Genomic DNA, 18,828 nt, shown 5'->3' with positions numbered 1-18,828 from the left:
CTGTAAATATCTCAGCTTTGGGAGTTTACCCAATTCTCATCTGAAATTCATTTAATGAATCTGCTTCCACCAGCCTGCTTTACATGCACGCTAATACCTGGTGCCCAAAATGCTACACAATACCCCAAATGAGACCCACAAACATCCATATGAACAAACAAATCAGGAGTATGCCATTATTGCACACCTCATGCCAGCTTTGTAATCTGATAAGATCATGCTAGACCTGACAATGACCTTAACTGTTTCTTTCCGTCTATCCCTCATACCAATTGGCTCCTTCATCAATCTACATTTTGTCCAACTCAGCTGTAAATGTAATCAATGGCTCAGCCTTCGCCAGCTACAGGGAAGAGAATTCCACAGACCAGTCACCCTCAGGGAAGATAAGGTTCTCCTAATTTGTCATGAAGGGGAGATCCCTAATTGTTATATTGCCCCTGCCCCATCCACTTCTGGTCTCTCAGGGAAATCTCTTCAATTCTGCCCAGTCTGCTCACAATCGTAGATATCTAAATAAGATCATCTATTACTTTTCTTAACCTCAACAGAAACAGGTACAACTGTTCAACCTTTCCTCAAAATAGAACTTCTTCAGCCTATGAATCATTCGAGTGAACCCTCTCTAAACATGTAATTATGCTGTTTCATACGTAAGGGGATTGAACTGAGGGCAGTTCTCCAGATGTAATGCCACCAATTCCCTGTACAATTGTAACATTACTATACTGTGTACTCCTTTTTCCATCTGTCTTTCTAATCACTTGTTATACCTATATACACTAACTTCTTGTGGTTCACACACTAGGATACCCAGATCCCTCTGTACCATAGAGTTCTACAATCTCCCTCCATTTTAAATACTATTCTGTATTTCCATCCTTCCTACCAAATTGGACAAGTTCACATTTTCTCACTTTATACTCCAACTGCCAATGTTTTGCTGATTCACTTAACCTGTCTCTCTCACTCTGCAGACTCCTTATGCCCTTATCACAGCTTACTTGCCTACATATGTAACTTCTGAGTCATCAACAAATTGATCTGATTGGCCAAATCATTGACTTAATACATTTTAAGATCCACTCCTGGCGCTGGGGTGCGGTTTACTAATTGACCTCCAATGGAGTAATAGGAAGAGAGCTTCAGCTGGTGTGTGTGTGCGCGCTTTAGAAAGGGAGGACAGAATAGAATTGGCTTGTTGTCTGCTGTCAATGTTTGGATGAGATACACGTTCCCTTGAATTACAAGGCTGCAGTATGTGCAAAGAACATATCTTGGATCCCTAGAGGCAGAAAATGGTGAGTTGGTACCATGTCGTGCTTGGTAACTGTTTTGCCTTTCTCAAAGAGCCATTTTTTTCCTCTTGTGTTCTGTAAACTTTCTTCATAAAATGCCAACATTTGAACTGTGACTGGTTGAAGCATAAAAACTGAAATGATTTAATAAAGGTCAGGGATGATGAAGAGAAAATCAGTTGATTTTTGTTTGTCAAACAGACAGGTATATTAGGATTTATAGGAGCAATTTCTGTTGTTGCCCCAAGTTCCTCTATTGTCATCAGTAATTAACTGACTACAGGCGTTTCCTGATTTAGGAATGTCCAACTTATAAAAAGCTTGTGCTTATGATAGTGATCCCATACAGGGATGTAATTTTAAAGCTTCATCATAGAAACATTTCCTATGTTTATGAAAAGCTGCTTTATATTGTCCGACATTGTGTTTTGACTTGTGTACAAATTGACTTGAGAACAGACTCTGAAGGGGACCTGTTTGCTCGTCCATCAAACAGAAACAAACAGCTGGTGCAAGGATTGTACAAGATCCTTCTCTCCCTTCCTTCTGTGCCGAGGCCGTTGACTTGTGTTAGAGGCTGGTTCAACTGGCAGGAACATCCTTCACTTACTTCCTCACCCAACAGTCCTTTACTCCTGCACAAACTGAGATTGCCAATTCCTCTCTCTTTGAGAATGCTTATGATATTCAGGAGACTTAGCTGCAGAGAGCAGACCTAAAGAGGCTGATGACCACACCCAACGTATAGGAGCTGAGAGAAGGCAGTGAGGGTAAGTGAGGTGAGAGTCCAGAGCATGGTGGGTGAGGAGATTGCTGTGGTAAAGTCAAGATTGGGAAGGTTGAGGAATTGTAAGTGACAATAAGGATTTGGAATCCACTGCATTGAGGAAGGGCAGCAAATGGAGTTGGATGAGGACTGTGTGAGATAACTGAGGTACAGTAACAAAGTAGATAATTTACTGAACTAATAAACCAAGGTCCCATATTACTGAGTTCAAATCCCACCACAGCATCAGGGCAAGTAAAATTTGATTGATTATATTAATCTCGATTGAAGCAGTTTGTCTCCCAGTCCCCATTATTAAAACTATCAGATTGTTCTAGAATCCCTTTTGGTCTGAGTGTTTTCAAGGGAATGAAATCTGCTGTCCTTCCATGGTTTGTCCTCCATGTGACCCAAGGCTCGGAGCAATGTGGTTGACGTGTAAATTTTATCTCAAGAGGCCTAATCAGCCATTCAATTGTATTCTAGCAAAAGGCTCACCCCCAAAATAATTCCACAGAGGCTGGCATCCCATCACCAAGTTCCCCTTTACTCACATGTGGAGAGCCCTTGTCACTGATCCAGCCAGCTCTGAGTGAGCAGAACCTCTGATCCTCCTGGTTATATCTGTCAGACAGGGTTCTATGATTGGGCCAGGTTAGCAGCCCCAGTCAGGGAACTCATATATTCTATGAGGTCCACCTGGCTGACCTGGTTACAATCACTACAGCCCCCGTCTCCTCAAGGATATTAGGGGGAAGGACAATAAATGCTGGTCTTGATAATGCCCCCATGTCCTGTGAATGATTTTTTTAAATAAAAAGGGCAGGTGGAAGCAGGGTTGATGGAGGATTGTGGGCAACAAGAGACATGAATTAACTGAAGGGTAACCAGCTGATGGGCAGTGGTGACCTTCTGAGAAAAGGTCATGGGACCCAAAACGTTAACTCTTTTGTTTTCCTTCTCAGGTGCTGCTGAGCTTTTCTAGCAACTTTGTTTTTGTAACCTTCATTGGCTTTTGTTGAGTTCTCAAGGACTGAGTTTCCAGTTTAACTTCCATCAGCAGAAGTGCTGTTATTTCATCTTGGAGACTGTGAATACACTTGAAGCAGAGCCCTTGCGGCAGCCTCACTGGATTGTGAGCTAAACAATTTGCTGGCTATTTTAATTGAGAAACCTTGTCATATTGTCACTCTGGTATTGTGGCAATTTTTAAATTCTCTAGCAGCCAATTTAATAAGCACTTTTAAAAGAAACGGTTCATCAGTAGACTGAAGAATGAATTAAGCTGTCAAATATATTTACACAAGATGTGCCATTTGCTTTCTTTGCCTGTTTCGGTGGAGCAAGGCTAATCGGAGATTTTTCCTCTGGAACTTGTGCAGCAGTCCCACTTAGACTGTCACGATTTATTCCTTTCCTGTCTGCCTGTTGAAACAGGACATAAATTCAAAAGATCTGAACACCTGCATTTACTAAAAATAAAGGAATACAGCTACAGCGCCAGGCCAGTAAAGGATGGGATATATACTTCTTTCCAGAGAATCTCATTGAAACTGAATCTTCAAATTCTGGGTTTAAAGTCTTCAGGTACCTGCTCCAATCCACCCCTCGATTCTATGGTTTATGGAGGTCCATGCAGCCTCTTGCTGTCTAACCACCATCTGTACCAGCTGGTGGAAAGGTAGTTATCACCTTGGAAGAGTTTTTCACTCGAGACTCTTCTTCACTGCGTGAAGGATTGATAGATGCAACTGGTTTATTTCTAATTAAATCACAGGCAACACGTTTTACAAACAGTCCTAACGGACGAGGTCACAGTGTTAGAGAATTCCTTAAACAAGGGCCAGGCTCTGGTTTCAAACCTTGTCCATCCTTTATTTGACATGTTAAATCCAAAGCTCCTTCAACCTGTTAAAGATCCCATGGCACTATTCCCAGGTTAAAAACCAAAAGAACTGCAGACGTTGCCAATCAGAAACTAAAACTATAAAGAAAGGCTGAGCAGGTCCGGCAGCATCTGTGAAGAGAAAGCAGAGTTCATGTTTCGGGTCAAGTGACCCTTCTGCAGAATTATTCACAGATGCCCTGTTTCGGTCAATACCTGCAAAATACCAGGCTGGTGGTCTTATTGTTGTTTGTGGGGTTTTACAGTGCACAAAAATAGGTGCTACTTAAACCTGTATTACAACAGGCACTGGCATTCAGAAAGATTAATTGTGAAATACTTTGGATGTGCTAAGAGACCAGAAAAGCACTATAAAAAAGTACAAGTTTCTTTCTCCATAAAGTATGTTGCAATGGCCTGTTTGGAGGGAACTGACAAAACTGGATTGTTTTAACTCTGGAAGCCCAATTAGCAATTGTCACTTCTAAATTACATTGGGAAGGGAAGTGGGCTAAGGTATGGAGCTCAGTAATTAGCATATGTTTGAGAGCAGAAGTAATTAATTCGAGATTAAGGGGTTTACTGTCTTAATTAACACCTCTGGCATAATACAAAGAGAACATGTGTAATTATGAAGATGTGAGAAATATGCAGAGGATGGATTTGTGAGCAGTATTAATATTTAAAGAGAATTGATACCCACAGCCCCCTCCAGTAAAGTCCAGACTGCAGGTATCTTTAACAGCACTCCCCTCGCCCCCATTGCATTACTCATGCAAAGCTCCTCGTAGCTTCGACAGCCTGACTGCTCGCTAGACTGAAGTTATACTGAAAGCAGCTAGCAGCTCCATTCACCTGAGGTTGTGGTGTTGAGTTTGTGCCTGAGCTTCTCACTTTCTCATTGTCAGAGCTCAGTTCTTTTTTCATTCGTGGCATGAGGGCATTGCTGGCTGGGCCAGTATTTATTGCCCAGAGGGCAGTTAAGAGTTAAGTACAGCGCTCTGGGACTGGAATCACATGTAGGCCAGACCAGGTAAGGATGGCAGTTTCCTTCCCTAAAGCACATTAGTGAAATTGCAAACTTACTCAGGACCATGAAATGATAAAAGATGCCACTTGCTCATCAGTTATTGAATTCATTCCTCCTTTCCTTGTAATCCTGCAAACTTGTTCTTTTCCAGTTTATTTATCCAATTTTCCATTGAATTTTACTTATTAAACTTTTTCCATAAACGTTAAGGATATGTACTCCAGACTACAACAATGTCTTTTCACCTCCTGCCTGACTCTTCAGCCTTTTGGTTTGAATCTGTGCCCTTAGGTTACTGACCCACCTGCCTCAGGAAACCATTTCACCCCGTGCACTCTATCAACATTGTCCATAAATTTTGAAAGCCTCTAGCCAACCTCTCTTTAACAATCACTCAATTCACCGGAAAAATGTCCACTTCAGGAAGAATAAAAACAGGCATAATAAGATTGCAAGGCTCTGAGATGCAGAGGGATCTGGGTGTCCTCATGCATGAATTCCAAAACATTAGTACGTATGTACATGCAAGTAATTAGGAAAGCTAACAGAATTTTTCTTTAACGTGAGGACAATTGAATACAAAAGTATTAGAATTATGTTTCAGTTATATGGGGCACTGGTGAGACCACATTTGTGTACAGTCGTGGTCTAATTATTTTAAAATGTTTGCAAAGGTTTTGGAGGAAGTTCAGAGAAGATTTACCTGACTAAGATCTGGAATGAGAGATAATGGGAGGGTCTAGGCCCGAAACATCGGCTTTTGTGCTCCTGAGATGCTGCTAGGCCTGCTGTGTTCATCCAGCTTCACACTTTAATATCTGAGATCTGGAATGGTTTGTCTAATGAGGAAAGATTGGACAGGCTGGGCTTGAATCTGCTGGTCTTTAGAAGATTGAGAGGCAACTTGATTGAAAAATAAAAAAAATTAGGTGCCTGCTGAGCATAGCATGTGGAAGAGGACATTTTCTCTTGTGGAAAAATCTAGAACCAGGCGTCACTGTTTAGATCATTAAGGACGAACCATTCCAGACAGACGAAGATAATTTTTTTTCACTTTGATGTTCATGTGCCTTTTGAGCTCTGTTCCTTAAGGTGGTGGAAACAATAGCTTTGAATATTTTAAAGTGGAGGTGGATAGATTTTTAACAAGCTATTTGGGGATTGTCAGAAATATGGGCCTATCAGACTGGCCATGATCTCATTGTGGGTTCAACAGCTTAATTTAGAAGTTGAAAGGTAACTCCAGCTTTCTGGTCTCCATGTTATGGAAATTCCTCATCTCAGATACCGCTGATACCAGCTTCCTCCATGCCATCTTTAAGGCCATGGCATTCTTCCTAAAGTTTGGACACTGTTGTGTTTGGGCCAATCTAATGATTTACAAGTTATGCTGCCATATTCCTGCCCAACCTACCTCATGTTAACCCCTACGAGTCAGAGCAAGATTAGGTTTCAACTCTGAGTACACCATGGATTGTTTTTAAACTTGGTCGTGAAATCCTGGCATTGTTGACTGTGTCAGCACTTATTCCCTATCCCTAATTGCCCTTGTGTAGGGGATGGCAGGCCATTTTGTTTAACTACTGCAGTCTCTGCTATATAGATGCTTGCACAGTACTTCAGTCTGTAGCAGTTTGATGCAACCAGTTGACTTACTAGACCACTTCAGAGAGCAGTTAAGAGCCAGTTGTAATGTTGTACACCTGGAATGTCATGTAGGCCAGACTGGGTTCAATTGGCAGATTTCTTCCCTTGAAATATACTAATGAGCCAGAGTTTTTTTTCCTAACAAGCAGTTACATGACCATTTTTAATGCTGCACTTTCAAGTTATATTTAGATTCCTCATATGCTGTGTTGGGATTTGAAGCCCTGCAACATATAAGATCTTGGAGTTGCTAATGTACTCCTTTTGTTGGTGTGCTTTCACTGGAGTGTAGTCGCAGGATTGAGTCCTGGCCTGTATCTAATTTGTTGACCCAGAGGCAGCGCAGCTCTGTTATTGGTATCTCTATCCCTAGACTAGAAAGGCAACAAGGTGGTAAGATTCCTTCTCCTGGTGACAATCCAGCGAGCCTTGGTGTGTGTATGTGTGTGCATGCGTGGCCACTTGAGACAGTACACAGCCATGATCGATCATTATAAAATCCTACATCAGCAAGGAATGCTACTCTGCAGGCAAATAATGGTAAGACCAAACTTAACCTCAACTCCACATAATCAGTGGATTTGTGGTCATGAAATCTAATAATTGCCTGATGTTGACAACTGCATCGAATGTTCTTTGAGAATCCTTGAAGAACAATAAATCTGTCACTAAGGTAAACACTGGTAGTAATAGCTAGTCTTTGTAATCTGGAATGTTAAGGGCTGGCAGAATAAACATTGCAGTAAATGATGGCTTACTACCAGAGAGAACAAGAGGGAACAATTGGTTGAGAAAAGAGCTTAGAAGTGAATGAGGGAACAAGATTACACTTCAGTTCAGCAGTAATATTACCAAGCAGAATGGGCCTCAGTGGAAGTTTTGCATTGTTCCTGGGAAATCTGGTAAAAGGCTAAAGTTCATAATTCAGGACAGCACTAAGGGAACGGAGTGGGAGAGGGTCTGGAGATGTGGTGATTAGTGAGTCTTGTGTTTGGCTTTTAAAGCCTGATGATTGTGGATGGAAAGAAGGACTTTGAGGTGAGGAGTTTTGAAATTTTGCAGTGGCCGGTCTCCAAAAATCTTGACTGTTGGAACCAATAAAAAGAAGAAAGAATGGAAAAGTGGAGTTTGAACTTGGGAATTTACTGTCTTTTGGAAAGCACCCAATAGTTTTTCTTAAGAACTCAAATGGTAAAAGATTGATAGCCCCATACCAGACCAGGGTAGATCATGTCTTAGTTGATGTCACTCCCATTTTTCATGGCCCTGCTGAAGCAGCCTCTTTGTTACAGTTAACCTGGTATGTAACTTAATTTTTTTTCTTATTCCAGGTTATTACTTTTGGGAAAAGGATGTGTATTGTTCTTAATCATAGGTCTCAGAAACAGCTCTGTGTTACACATCAAATTAATTACTTTGCAGCGCAATGTAATTAACTTGTAGGGAAGTGCAGTAGATATTTTATACACATCAAGAACCCACAAGTATTGAAACGGCAAATGACCACATATTGGCCACTTGGGGGGGGTCAATGGCCTTGTGGTATTATCGCTGGACTATTGATCAAGAGACCCAGATTTTGTTCTGGGGACCCAGGTTCAAATCCTATCACGGCAGCTGGTGGAATTTGAATTCAATAAAATATCTGGAATTAAGAATCCAATGATGACTGTGAATTCACTTCTGATTGTTGGAAAAACCCACCTGGTTCACTAATGTTCTTTAGGGAAGGAAACTACCATCCTTAACTGGTCTGGCCTACATGTGACTTCAGACCCACAGCAATGCTGTTGACTCGTAATAGCCCTCTGGGCAATTAGAGATGGGCAATAAATGCTGCTTGGCCAGCGATGCCATTAATGAATTCATCCCGTTAATGAATAAACAAAAAAAAATCTTCTTTCTGATTATGTATAAGTTAAAGCTCAATCAGACCATTGCCTAACTAGTCTATGCTGATGTTTTGTGCTCAACAAGAGCCTGCTCCCACTCCATTTCTCTTCAAAGAATCAATCTATCCATCTATCATGCCTCATGCATTTGTTGAGTTTCCCCTTAAAGGTATTATTTTCATTCTTGGTTTGTGGTTTGCTTTCACTTTGGATACTGTTTAGTTCTCTCTTTGTGTAGCGTGTGGCCTTTTCTGGGTTTCCATCTGCCTGCATCTGACTAAGGTCTGAATCTGTTAAGTTTCTTCAAAACTCCTTTATCTGCACTAGAATACATTCTAAGTCCATCTCTCTCATGTGCAGACTATTCCCCCTGTGTTAGACTCTAGCCCATATCTGCTGATAATACTGTTACACTGGCACACCCAACATTATCACATTAGCGTACAATTGGTTGTGGGATCAGTGCAAACTCCATTGAATGTTTTGAAGGCAAAGATAGATTTTTGAATGGTAAAAGTATTAAGGGTTATGGTGAGTGAGCGGTTTAGTGGAGCTGAGTCTGTGAAAAGATCAGCCATGATCTTATTAAATAGCAGAGCAGGCTTGTGAGCCTAATAGCCTACTCCTGCTCCTATTCCTCATGTTCTCATCGACAGGACATCCAGCGAGCCCCTACTTTCCTTCAAAATACTGTCCTGAGATCTTTTAGCATGCATCTTAAATTGCAGACAGCTAGAATCTCACTTTAAAGCTTCATCTGAAGGTCCCATCTTCAACATTTTATTGTCCATTCCTAATCCACCTTCAGAAGGTGGTGGTGAGTGGTTTACTTCAATCGTTGCACTCCCTCTGATGCAGGAACACCCACAGTGCTGTTCGGAAGGAATACTCCAATGGGCCATTTTCTTTTTCTCTCTCAGAAGCTCATTTTATTGCCATGAAACCTCTGAAGGTTTCAGTAAAGGAAATGAGAATGTTTGATGCCCACTTGGATATTCTCTGATCTTTCACGACTGCTAGGCCCTAATACCTCTGCAATCAGACTGGAAAATTCCAGCTGACCGCAGATGATAGACCTTAAGAAACCTTTTTGTATATTTGCAATGGACTAACTGGGCAGCCCTTTCTACTCCTGGGGAGATACTAAGGCATGGAATGATGCTATCAATCCAGAATGCTGGTTGGCAGTAAAAATTTCCATGGCTGCCTATCTCCATTACAGCTAGAGTGTAAACATGCCCCTACACTCACCTCTAAATTCCATTAGATTTAGTTTAATATGGAATAATTTAAAACCTACAAGGTAACATGTTTACATAGATTCCTGATGGTACTGACGCAGCATCATTAATCCATTTAAAACAGCACACACAAGAAATATGATCTTTGAAAAGTGTAGAGTCTCTACAAAGAGACAATCTCAAACTAAATCCTTTAAATATTAAAATTGAGAATATATTGATCTTTAGAAATTGTAAGTTAATCGAAAGGCTGTTTTTTTTTGTGATTGATCCTTTGATAGTCTCCTCAGTCAAAAATGATCACATTGCTACCGTTCAGTATGAACTGACATTGACAGGACCAGGCACACACTGTGCTATTATAAGTACCCCTGAGTGACCTACCATCACTATTAACCGTTAGCAAGAAACTGGGTCTGTCTGAACTGATATCCTCGAATAAATGAATGGAAACTTCAATTACAATCATCAATTGACTTCCCACACCACACCAAACATGGAATGTATCTCATGAGACAATGAACATAATGGGGATGAATGAGACAATAATATAACAGAATAAGACAATGAACATAACCTGTAGTACTGCTTCATCAATGACCTTCCCTGCATCAAAAGGTCAGAATTGGGGTTGTTCTCTGATGATTGCACAATGTTCAGCACCATTCACGACTCCTCAGACACTGAAACAGTCTATGTCCAAATGCAGCAAGATCTGAATAAAATCCAGGCTTGGGCTGACAAGTGGCAAGTAACATTCACACCACACAAATGCCAGGCTATGACCATATCCAATAAGAGACAATCTAACCACCTTCCCTTGACATTCAATGGTGTTACCATCACTATCCCCCGCTATCAACATCCTGGGGGTTACCATTGACCAGAAACTCAACTGCACTCATCATATTAACTCAGTGGCTACAAGAACAGGTCAGAAGCTGGGAATCCTGCAGCGAGTAACTCACCTCCTGACTCCCTAAGACCTGTCTCCCTATCTACAAGGCACAAGACAGGATTGTGATGGAATATTCCCCACTTGCCTGGATCGTTCCAGTTCCAACAACACTCAAGAAGCTTGACACTATCCAGGACAAAGCAGCCTGCTTGATTGGCACCACATCCACAAACATCCACTCCCTCCACCACTGAGCAGTGTGTACCATCTGCAAGATGCACTGCAGAAATTTCAAAAGATCCTGAAACAGCACCTTCCAAACCCACAACCACTTCCATCTAGAAAGACAAGGGCAGCAGATACATGGGAACACCACCACTTTCTAGTTCCCATCCAAGTCACTCACCATCCCGACTTGGAAATATATTGCCATTCCTTCACTGTCGCTGGATCAAAATCCTGGAATTCCCTCCCAATGTCATTGTGGGTCAACCCACAGCATGTGGACTGCAGTGGTTCAAGAAAGCAGCTCACCAAGGGCAACTAGGGATGGGCAAGAATTGCCAACCCAGCTATTGATGCCTGCATCCCACAAATGAATTTTTAAAAAAGTAATGTCACAGAAGTATGCTTCACATCAAATAATTGGCTGGAAAAGCAAATTATATTTTGGAAGTGGAAACTAATGTGTGACTTGCCCTGACAACCAATGATGGCTACACTTCATTGCTTCACTTTACATTCCAATGCCAACCCATTGAGAGAGTGGTCCTATTTCTACAAAAGGTAATAGCCGAAGGTAAATGAGTAAACAGGATATCCTGTTCCCATTAGCAAAAGTGTCAAGACCATTGCCAGGGAAACTTTTTTGGCTGGAAATGAACCATTAATCATTAATTGGACAGTTAGACTCTGACTTTGAGACTCCTGGATGTGAACTAACCAAGTTACAATTTATCGATGTGACCTGATCAGTTCTTCTAGAGACAGTAATTCTGGGCTCTCTGTGTGGTCAGAGAATCATTTTCGAGACATTAAATTGAGGTCTATCTGAAGAAGAGCAGGGAATCCTTTAAGTGTCCTAGTGAATGCTCCTCTGTCAGTCTATTCCAGTGAATCTGGATGAGCCAGTTTTACATGATGCGTGCTCTCCACGGGACCTTACTGTGTGCGAATTGGTTTTAAACATTTCCCAACAAAGCTTCAGTACACATGCTGTGACGAATGTTAGTTTTGCTTTGCATGTTCAGTCCATATTAGTTACAGTTTGTTCTTGTTGCAAAATTGACATTTACATATTTTTGACACAGGGATGAAGGACTTGTGTCACAAAGATCAAGAGACTACAAAAACTGGGATTAGCCTCACAAGAACAGAGATTGCCAGGACATTTAATAGGTTGAAAATAACTATTTATTTCATGAAAATTCTTTTAAAGAGGCTATCTGCATTAGCTGAAGTGTCAGGAACATCCCAATAATATTACTGGTCGAATCCTCAAATCCAACAATCCAGACGGGAGAACTGAAATTTAAATAAATCTGGATAAACATCAGTCATGAGAACCATGAAACTACCAGATAGGTTTTTAACTGACTATCGGACTTACTGATTCAGGGGAGATCAGGCCCAGAGCAATGAGGGATACTCTTCATTACTTCAGAGACAGTTTTGCAAGGACATTAAAGGCAGATTTTCCCAGCAATGCTCATAATCACACAACGTAATGCAGATGACCCAGATTTGATGTTATTGACAAAAGATGATCAGATTTTGTTTTATTCAGTGAGTTGTTATGATTGGGATATGCTGCCTGTGACAACAGCAGAAACCGACTTAACAAATGTGCAAATGGCAATAATTGTATAATTAGTTGAGAATAGTACACTGCAAACTAGAAACGGGACTGGATATGGAGGTAGATTTAATCAAAAAGAGAAAGGCTTGCATTTTTAACAGTGATTCTCAGGATGCCTGCAAGTACTTTGCTGTCAATGAGATACTTTGGAAGTGAGGTCACTGTTGCAATGCAGTCAATGTACACAAAGTGTACTCCCACACACAGCAATGGGACACTGACCAGATCATCTGTACATCAGTGGCGTTGGCTGAGGGATAAACATTGGCTTAGACATGGGGACTTTCTGCCATCAGAATTCTGTGTGCACCTGAGAGGGCCTCAATTTACCATCTCTTCCAAAAGGTCACATCGCTGACAATGCTGCAATCCCATTGGTCTGCACTGCTGTGTCAGCTGAAATGATTGTGCTCAGGCCTCTTGACCCCGTGCTCTTAAAGCACAGAGTCAGAAGTCACATGACACCAAGTTATAGTCCACCCACTTTAATTAAAATCACAAGCTTTTGTAGCGCTGCTCCTTTATCAGGTGAAGCCACTGCACCTAACAAAGGGGCTATGCTCTGAAAACTTGTAATTTTTAATGAAACCTATCAGACTACAACCTGGTGTCGTGTGACTTCGGACTTTGTGCACCTCAGTCCAACGCCAACATCTCCACATCATGGCTTACAGCACACAGACCAGCGAGCGCTCCCCCCGCAGAGGGCAGCGAGCGCTCCCCATGTAGCCAAGGCTCACACCATTTTAGTGAAGTGTGAACTCGTGGATGCAGACAGCTGCTTCTGACCAAAACAAACAGGAGAGTGAAGACAATGTAGCCAGTGATATTGAGATTCATGTTTCTGGATAGTGTATTGTCTAGTGGAAGTGGCTGCTCACGTGCAGTGTGAATCGGTTGAGTGATGGGGCTCAGTTTGATACAGTGTTCTTGTGAGGCCAGCACTTGCCTGCTGTTGTTTTATGGCTTTCCTGAATTCACAGGAAGGCTGGAACTGTTGTTTTTTTTCTCTCTGGGGCTGCCTCGTTCATGCAGGAAGAAACTCTCCGAGTTCACTTGGGTCCAATGGCAGGTCAGCCATTCAGTACAAAACTGTGTCCAACAAAAGCAGATCCTGGGGAACTGAGAATCCCCCGCATTGTAATGAAAAGATTGGGCCTCGCTCCTGCCTGGTGAAGTGATCTAATGTACCCTGTAAATCACAAGGAACGAGGTCATCTCCAAAAGAAACAAGTCTTCACATTCCTCGTTTTACATAACTGCGAGAAAGAAGTCATGGTAGAGGGGACTGTCTTTCAAAAAAGTGTGCACAGCTACTTCTTATTTTATCTGACCGATGAAATATTTCTCCTCCTTGCACAGCTGGAGGAGTGTTTCTAACATCTGCTGTGAGTGATTGTGTTGTTTTCAACTAGATTTTTTTCAATCTGAGATGGTCTCTTCTTCCCGCCTCCCTATCCGCATTGCAGCCACAGTTACAGTGTTCAGGCTTATAACTATAATACCCTTCAGTTGTGCGAGGGGCCCTGTCAGCAGAACCTGTGTCATGAGGTGCTCTCGATCACCATGGTACCAGACTGAACCTCACCCTCCTTACTAGCCTGGGAATGCACCCTCCATTATTTAGGGATAGCAAGAACTGCAGATGCTGGAGTCAGAGATAACATCATGTGGAGCTGGAGAAACTCAGCAGCATCAGTGGTGACAGAAACAGAGTTAACATTGTGAGTCCAGTGACCTGGAAACTTTCAGCCCTTTGTCAGAAAAAAGTTTCATTTTTCTGACTAAGGGTCCCAACCCAAAACGTCAACTTTCCTGCTCCTCTGATGCTGCCTGGCCTGCTGTGTTCCTCCAGCTCCATACTGTTATCTCCCTTTATTTTAGGGTTGTTTGGTCCTATAGAATATTGCTTAAAGAGAGGTATGTTCCTGAAATTTTTTGTCTTCTGCTCACTGGGTCGAATGCAAGGATACCACATTTCGAACAATCACAATAACATGCAACAGCAGAAATGTTCCAAAGAAGGGTGTCTGGACTCGCAACATTAATTCTGTTTCTCTCACTGCTGATGCTGCTGAGTTTCTCCAGCAGTTTCTGTTTTTGCTGCAAATCTCCAGCATCTGCAGGTTTTAAAAATATTTTTTAGAGTCAGAGTCATACAGCACAGAAACAGGCCCTTCAGCCCAACTCATCCACGCTGACCAGGTTTCCAAAACCGAACTTGTCCCATTTGCCCACGTTTGGTCTATATCCCTCTAAACTTTTCCTATCCATGTACCTATTCAGAGATAATGGGAACAGCAGATGCTGGAGAATCCGAGATAACAAGGTGTGGGGCTGGATGAACACAGCAGGCCAAGCAGCATCTTAGGAGCACAAAAGCTGACGTTTCGGGCCTAGACTCTTCATCAGAAAGAGAAACCTATCCAAATATCTTTTAAATGTTGTGATTGTACTTGTCTCAACTGTAACCTCTGGCAGATCAAACCATACACGCACCACCCTCTGTGTGAAAAGCTTGGCCCCTCAGTACCCTTTTAAATCTCTCCCGTCTCACCTTAAACCGGTGCCTTCTGGTTTTGGACCCCCCCCTACCCTGGGAGAAAAGGTCTTCACCATTCACCTTATCAATGCGCGACCCATTGTGATTTTGTAAAGCTCTATAAGGTCACCCATAGCCTCCGCTCCAGGGTAAATTGTCCCAGCAGAAAGTAGGTGCTGATTCATTGGCTATGGTTGAGGTGTTGTTTTCTGTCTAGCTATGTGAATCTGCAGACTGCCCAAGCTCCATAGCAACACTTCAGCCAATCAGCATCCTCACCCCCGCCCCCCCACTCCTGTAGTACAAATTGCTGTGGTGGTTAGAAATGTGGTATTCTTGCATTTGTCCTGATTGAGTACAAGATGAAAAGCTTCAGAAAGGTATCTCTCCTTTCAGCTGCCACTATTCCTTTGAAACGCTTGTTACACTTCACTAACAAATATGGAAGCAAGCCTGATATTCAGGAGATAACAAGGTGTACAGCTGGACGAACTCAGCAGGCCAAGCAGCATCAGAGGAACAGGAAAGCTCCTTCTTCAGAAAATGTTCAGGAGCTGATTTAACAGATGAAGGTGTTCTGTGATCTTGTCTGTTTAACTAAATGTCATCCATGAGTGAACGTAAGCCTATGGGTAACTTGTTGAATTCTGCCAGACCATTTTGTTAGTGGCCGTGGTTCAGTTTGCAGTTCACTCTTGGTGGAGTGTTTATGTCTGTAGAGATTTCGTCTCGCTGCTGACTCAAAATGTTATGGGTTCAGGTCCTACTCCAGGAACCTGAGCCTATATCCTGAACTGACAGTCTGGGTGTAGCACTCAGGACCTGCTATGTAGTTAGAAGTATAACTTCCTGAAGAGACATTAAAATTAGGCCCTGAGATATAAAAGATCCCATGGCCACCATTTCAAGAAAAACAAAAGGGCTCCCCCTGGTGTCTTGATCAATATTTATCTCTCAATCTACAACATTAAAGTAGATTACCTGGTGTTATCACTGAATAAGTGGCTTTACATTTCTTATCACAAAGATTAAAAAAAACTGCACTATATATTTTATTTCTGATTTTAATACCTGGGATAGAAATGGTTTTGAAAAGGAAGAACGCTGTGAAGACTAGCAATAGCCACAGCGATCCCTTGACCACAGGTTGGTCAAGTTTTGAAACAAGATAGTACGAACCAAAACTACATTTTATCAGATGCCACTGAAGCTCCACAACTGTGGGGAATCCCTTGTCACCTGTTTTTATTTACACCCTTTTGTGAATTTTTTCATTGTGTTGAAGTTGCAACTTCACCTGCAATGCTTGGACCTGAAGAAACACAACCTCAGCAGGGTAATTTACACTCACAAGCTCATCTTTCAAGAAGCAGTTTTTTGGCAAAGCAGTGGAGATGGATTTGTGACTGGAAGCAGCAGGATAAAGGCTTCTCTTAGCCTCTCCAGAAGGGAGAAAAATGACCAATGACATAACTGATTTTTAAAAGAAATATCAGAACACTCAAAGCACAATGGAATTCTTCATTACAACCGAAAACTCAGCACCAATTAGACAGCTTTGATCTCAGAGTGTCTATGGAAATGAGGTTTTAGACTATAGACCAAGAACTTTAGACTATAGATTTCGTTCATCTTTCGTCCTACACACTATCTCCTTTTAGCCTTGTGCCCATGTGTATTGTATTTTTATTTGCTAACTGCAAGAAAATAATAATCAAATTACTCTTTCTTTCACTCAGGAGAACCTTGTAATTGGCTCCTTGCTGATACATTAGACTGTAGGCAGCTATGTTTTTATTAGAGAGAGGTATTGCCTCATGCAGAAAAAAGAATTTGAAGGATTTGGCATAGCTAACTAAGGAGGTTGAAAAGGCTGGAGCCAATTCACTCTCCTTTATGTGCAACCCCCACTTCCCATATCACCCAGCACGTAACACTAACATTACAACAACTTGCAAAAATACCTCATTAGCTGTAAAACAGAGATTGAGAGAGACATTTTGGAATTTTTTCTTCATTTGCTGCAAGAGAAGGGACACCTGATGCAATGAGATAAATAATTAGGGACGGCACAGTGGCTCTCAGTCCCAGGGATCTGGGTTCGATTCCAGCCTCTGGCAACTGTCTGTGTGGAGCCTGCACATTCTCCCCATGTCTGTGTGGGTTTCCTCCGGGTGCTCCAGTTTCGTCCCAAAGTCGAACGACACGCAGGTTAAGTGGATTGGCCATGGGAAATGCAGGGTTACAGGGATAGGGTATGAGGCTGGGTCTATCAATGGTATCAATGTGGACTTCACCAGTTTCAAAATCTCCCCTTCCCCCACTGCATCCCTAAACCAGCCCAGTTCGTCCCCTCCCCCCACTGCACCACACAACCAGCCCAGCTCTTCCCCTCCACCCACTGCATCCCAAAACCAGTCCAACCTGTCTCTGCCTCCCTAACCTGTTCTTCCTCTCACCCATCCCTTCCTCCCACCCCAAGCCACACCCCCATCTACCTACTAACCTCATCCCACCTCCTTGACCTGTCCGTCTTCCCTGGACTGACCTATCCCCTCCCTACCTCCCCACCTATACCCTCTCCACCTATCTTCTTTTCTCTCCATCTTCGGTCCGCCTCCCCCTCTCTCCCTATTTATTCCAGAACCCTCACCCCATCCCCCTCTCTGATGAAGGGTCTAGGCCCGAAACGTCAGCTTTTGTGCTCCTGAGATGCTGCTGGGCCTGCTGTGTTCATCCAGCCTCACATTTTATTATCTTGGATTCTCCAGCATCTGCAGTTCCCATTATCTCTGTCTACAGTAGAATCCTGTTTCAAGGGTCAGTGCAGACTTGATGGGCTGAATGGCTTCTTTCTGCACTGTGGGGCTTCCATGATTCAAATAAAGCTCCTGAGGATTGTCTAATATTTTAGATGTTTCGGGCTATAGGATTATGTGGGATTCTGAAAGTATTAAGAGTTGAGAGAGCAAGGCTTAAGCTTTGGTATATCAGCCCAGAGATTAGATTAGTGCCTCAAAGTCATTAAACAAAAATTGCAATATATGCTCATCCCTTCCTGATTCGCTTCTGGGGAGTTTTGCTCAATCTGGTGATGCTGGTTACTCATCCCCAGCCAAGATTTAGTACCATCGCTGTGGATACACCGGTGGAAATCACCAGGCACTCACTTGGCCTGAGTTCAGATGATGCTATAAAGTCGCTTCATTGCGTTTGCTCCCAGCAAATCTCTCGGGGTGTGGGGGTGGGAATAACATCCCCTTCTCTCACAGATGTCAGGCAGAATCATGTTTTGCCTATGAGGTTAAGTGAGTGTGGAGGTAGCTTTCAAAGCAGGAGGTGCACCGTGGCTCAGTGTTTAGCACTGCTGTCTGTCAGCACCAGGGACCTGGTTCGATTCCACCCTCAAGCGACTGTCTGTGTGGAGTTTGCACATTCTCCCCGGGTCTTAGTGGGTTTCCTCTAGTTTCCTCCCACAGTCCAAAAATGTGCAGGATAGGTGGATTGGCCATGCTAAATTGCCCACAGTGTCCAGGTGTGGTTGGGTGAGACTTGGGGAATGGGTCTGGGTGGGATGTTCTTTGGAAGGGCAGTGTGAGCTTGTTGGGCCAAATGGCCTGTTTCTGCACTGTAGGGATTCTATGATTCTGCTTGGGGGGTCTCTGGTCAGGTTTTTTAAAAAAATTCATTCCCAGGATGATGATGTTGCTTTCTAGGCCAGCACTGTTTGTCCATCCCTAATTAATCCGAGTCAAGAATCAGCCACGCTGC

The 18,828-nt window shown here is 42.6% G+C and overlaps 1 protein-coding gene across 3 annotated transcripts in view; it reads left to right on the top strand.

Moving 5' to 3' along the window:
* The window catches only part of coro2ba (coronin, actin binding protein, 2Ba), a 156,201-nt gene that overhangs the window by 65,935 nt on the left and 71,438 nt on the right, over positions 1 to 18,828 (top strand). The window contains exon 1 of one of the 3 annotated variants that reach the window (XM_048563181.2): positions 1,281 to 1,301. The exons of the other annotated variants lie outside the window; for them this stretch is intronic. Coding sequence (XP_048419138.1) covers positions 1,299 to 1,301 — 3 coding nt within the window. The 5' untranslated portion in view covers positions 1,281 to 1,298. Of the gene's footprint in view, positions 1 to 1,280; positions 1,302 to 18,828 lie in introns of those variants that run through there. 3 annotated transcript variants of the gene reach the window in all.

The sequence above is a fragment of the Stegostoma tigrinum genome, chromosome 33, assembly GCF_030684315.1.
Source record: "Stegostoma tigrinum isolate sSteTig4 chromosome 33, sSteTig4.hap1, whole genome shotgun sequence".
Taxonomy (NCBI): Eukaryota; Metazoa; Chordata; class Chondrichthyes; order Orectolobiformes; family Stegostomatidae; genus Stegostoma; species Stegostoma tigrinum.
This window is presented reverse-complemented; position numbering and strand designations above follow the sequence as displayed.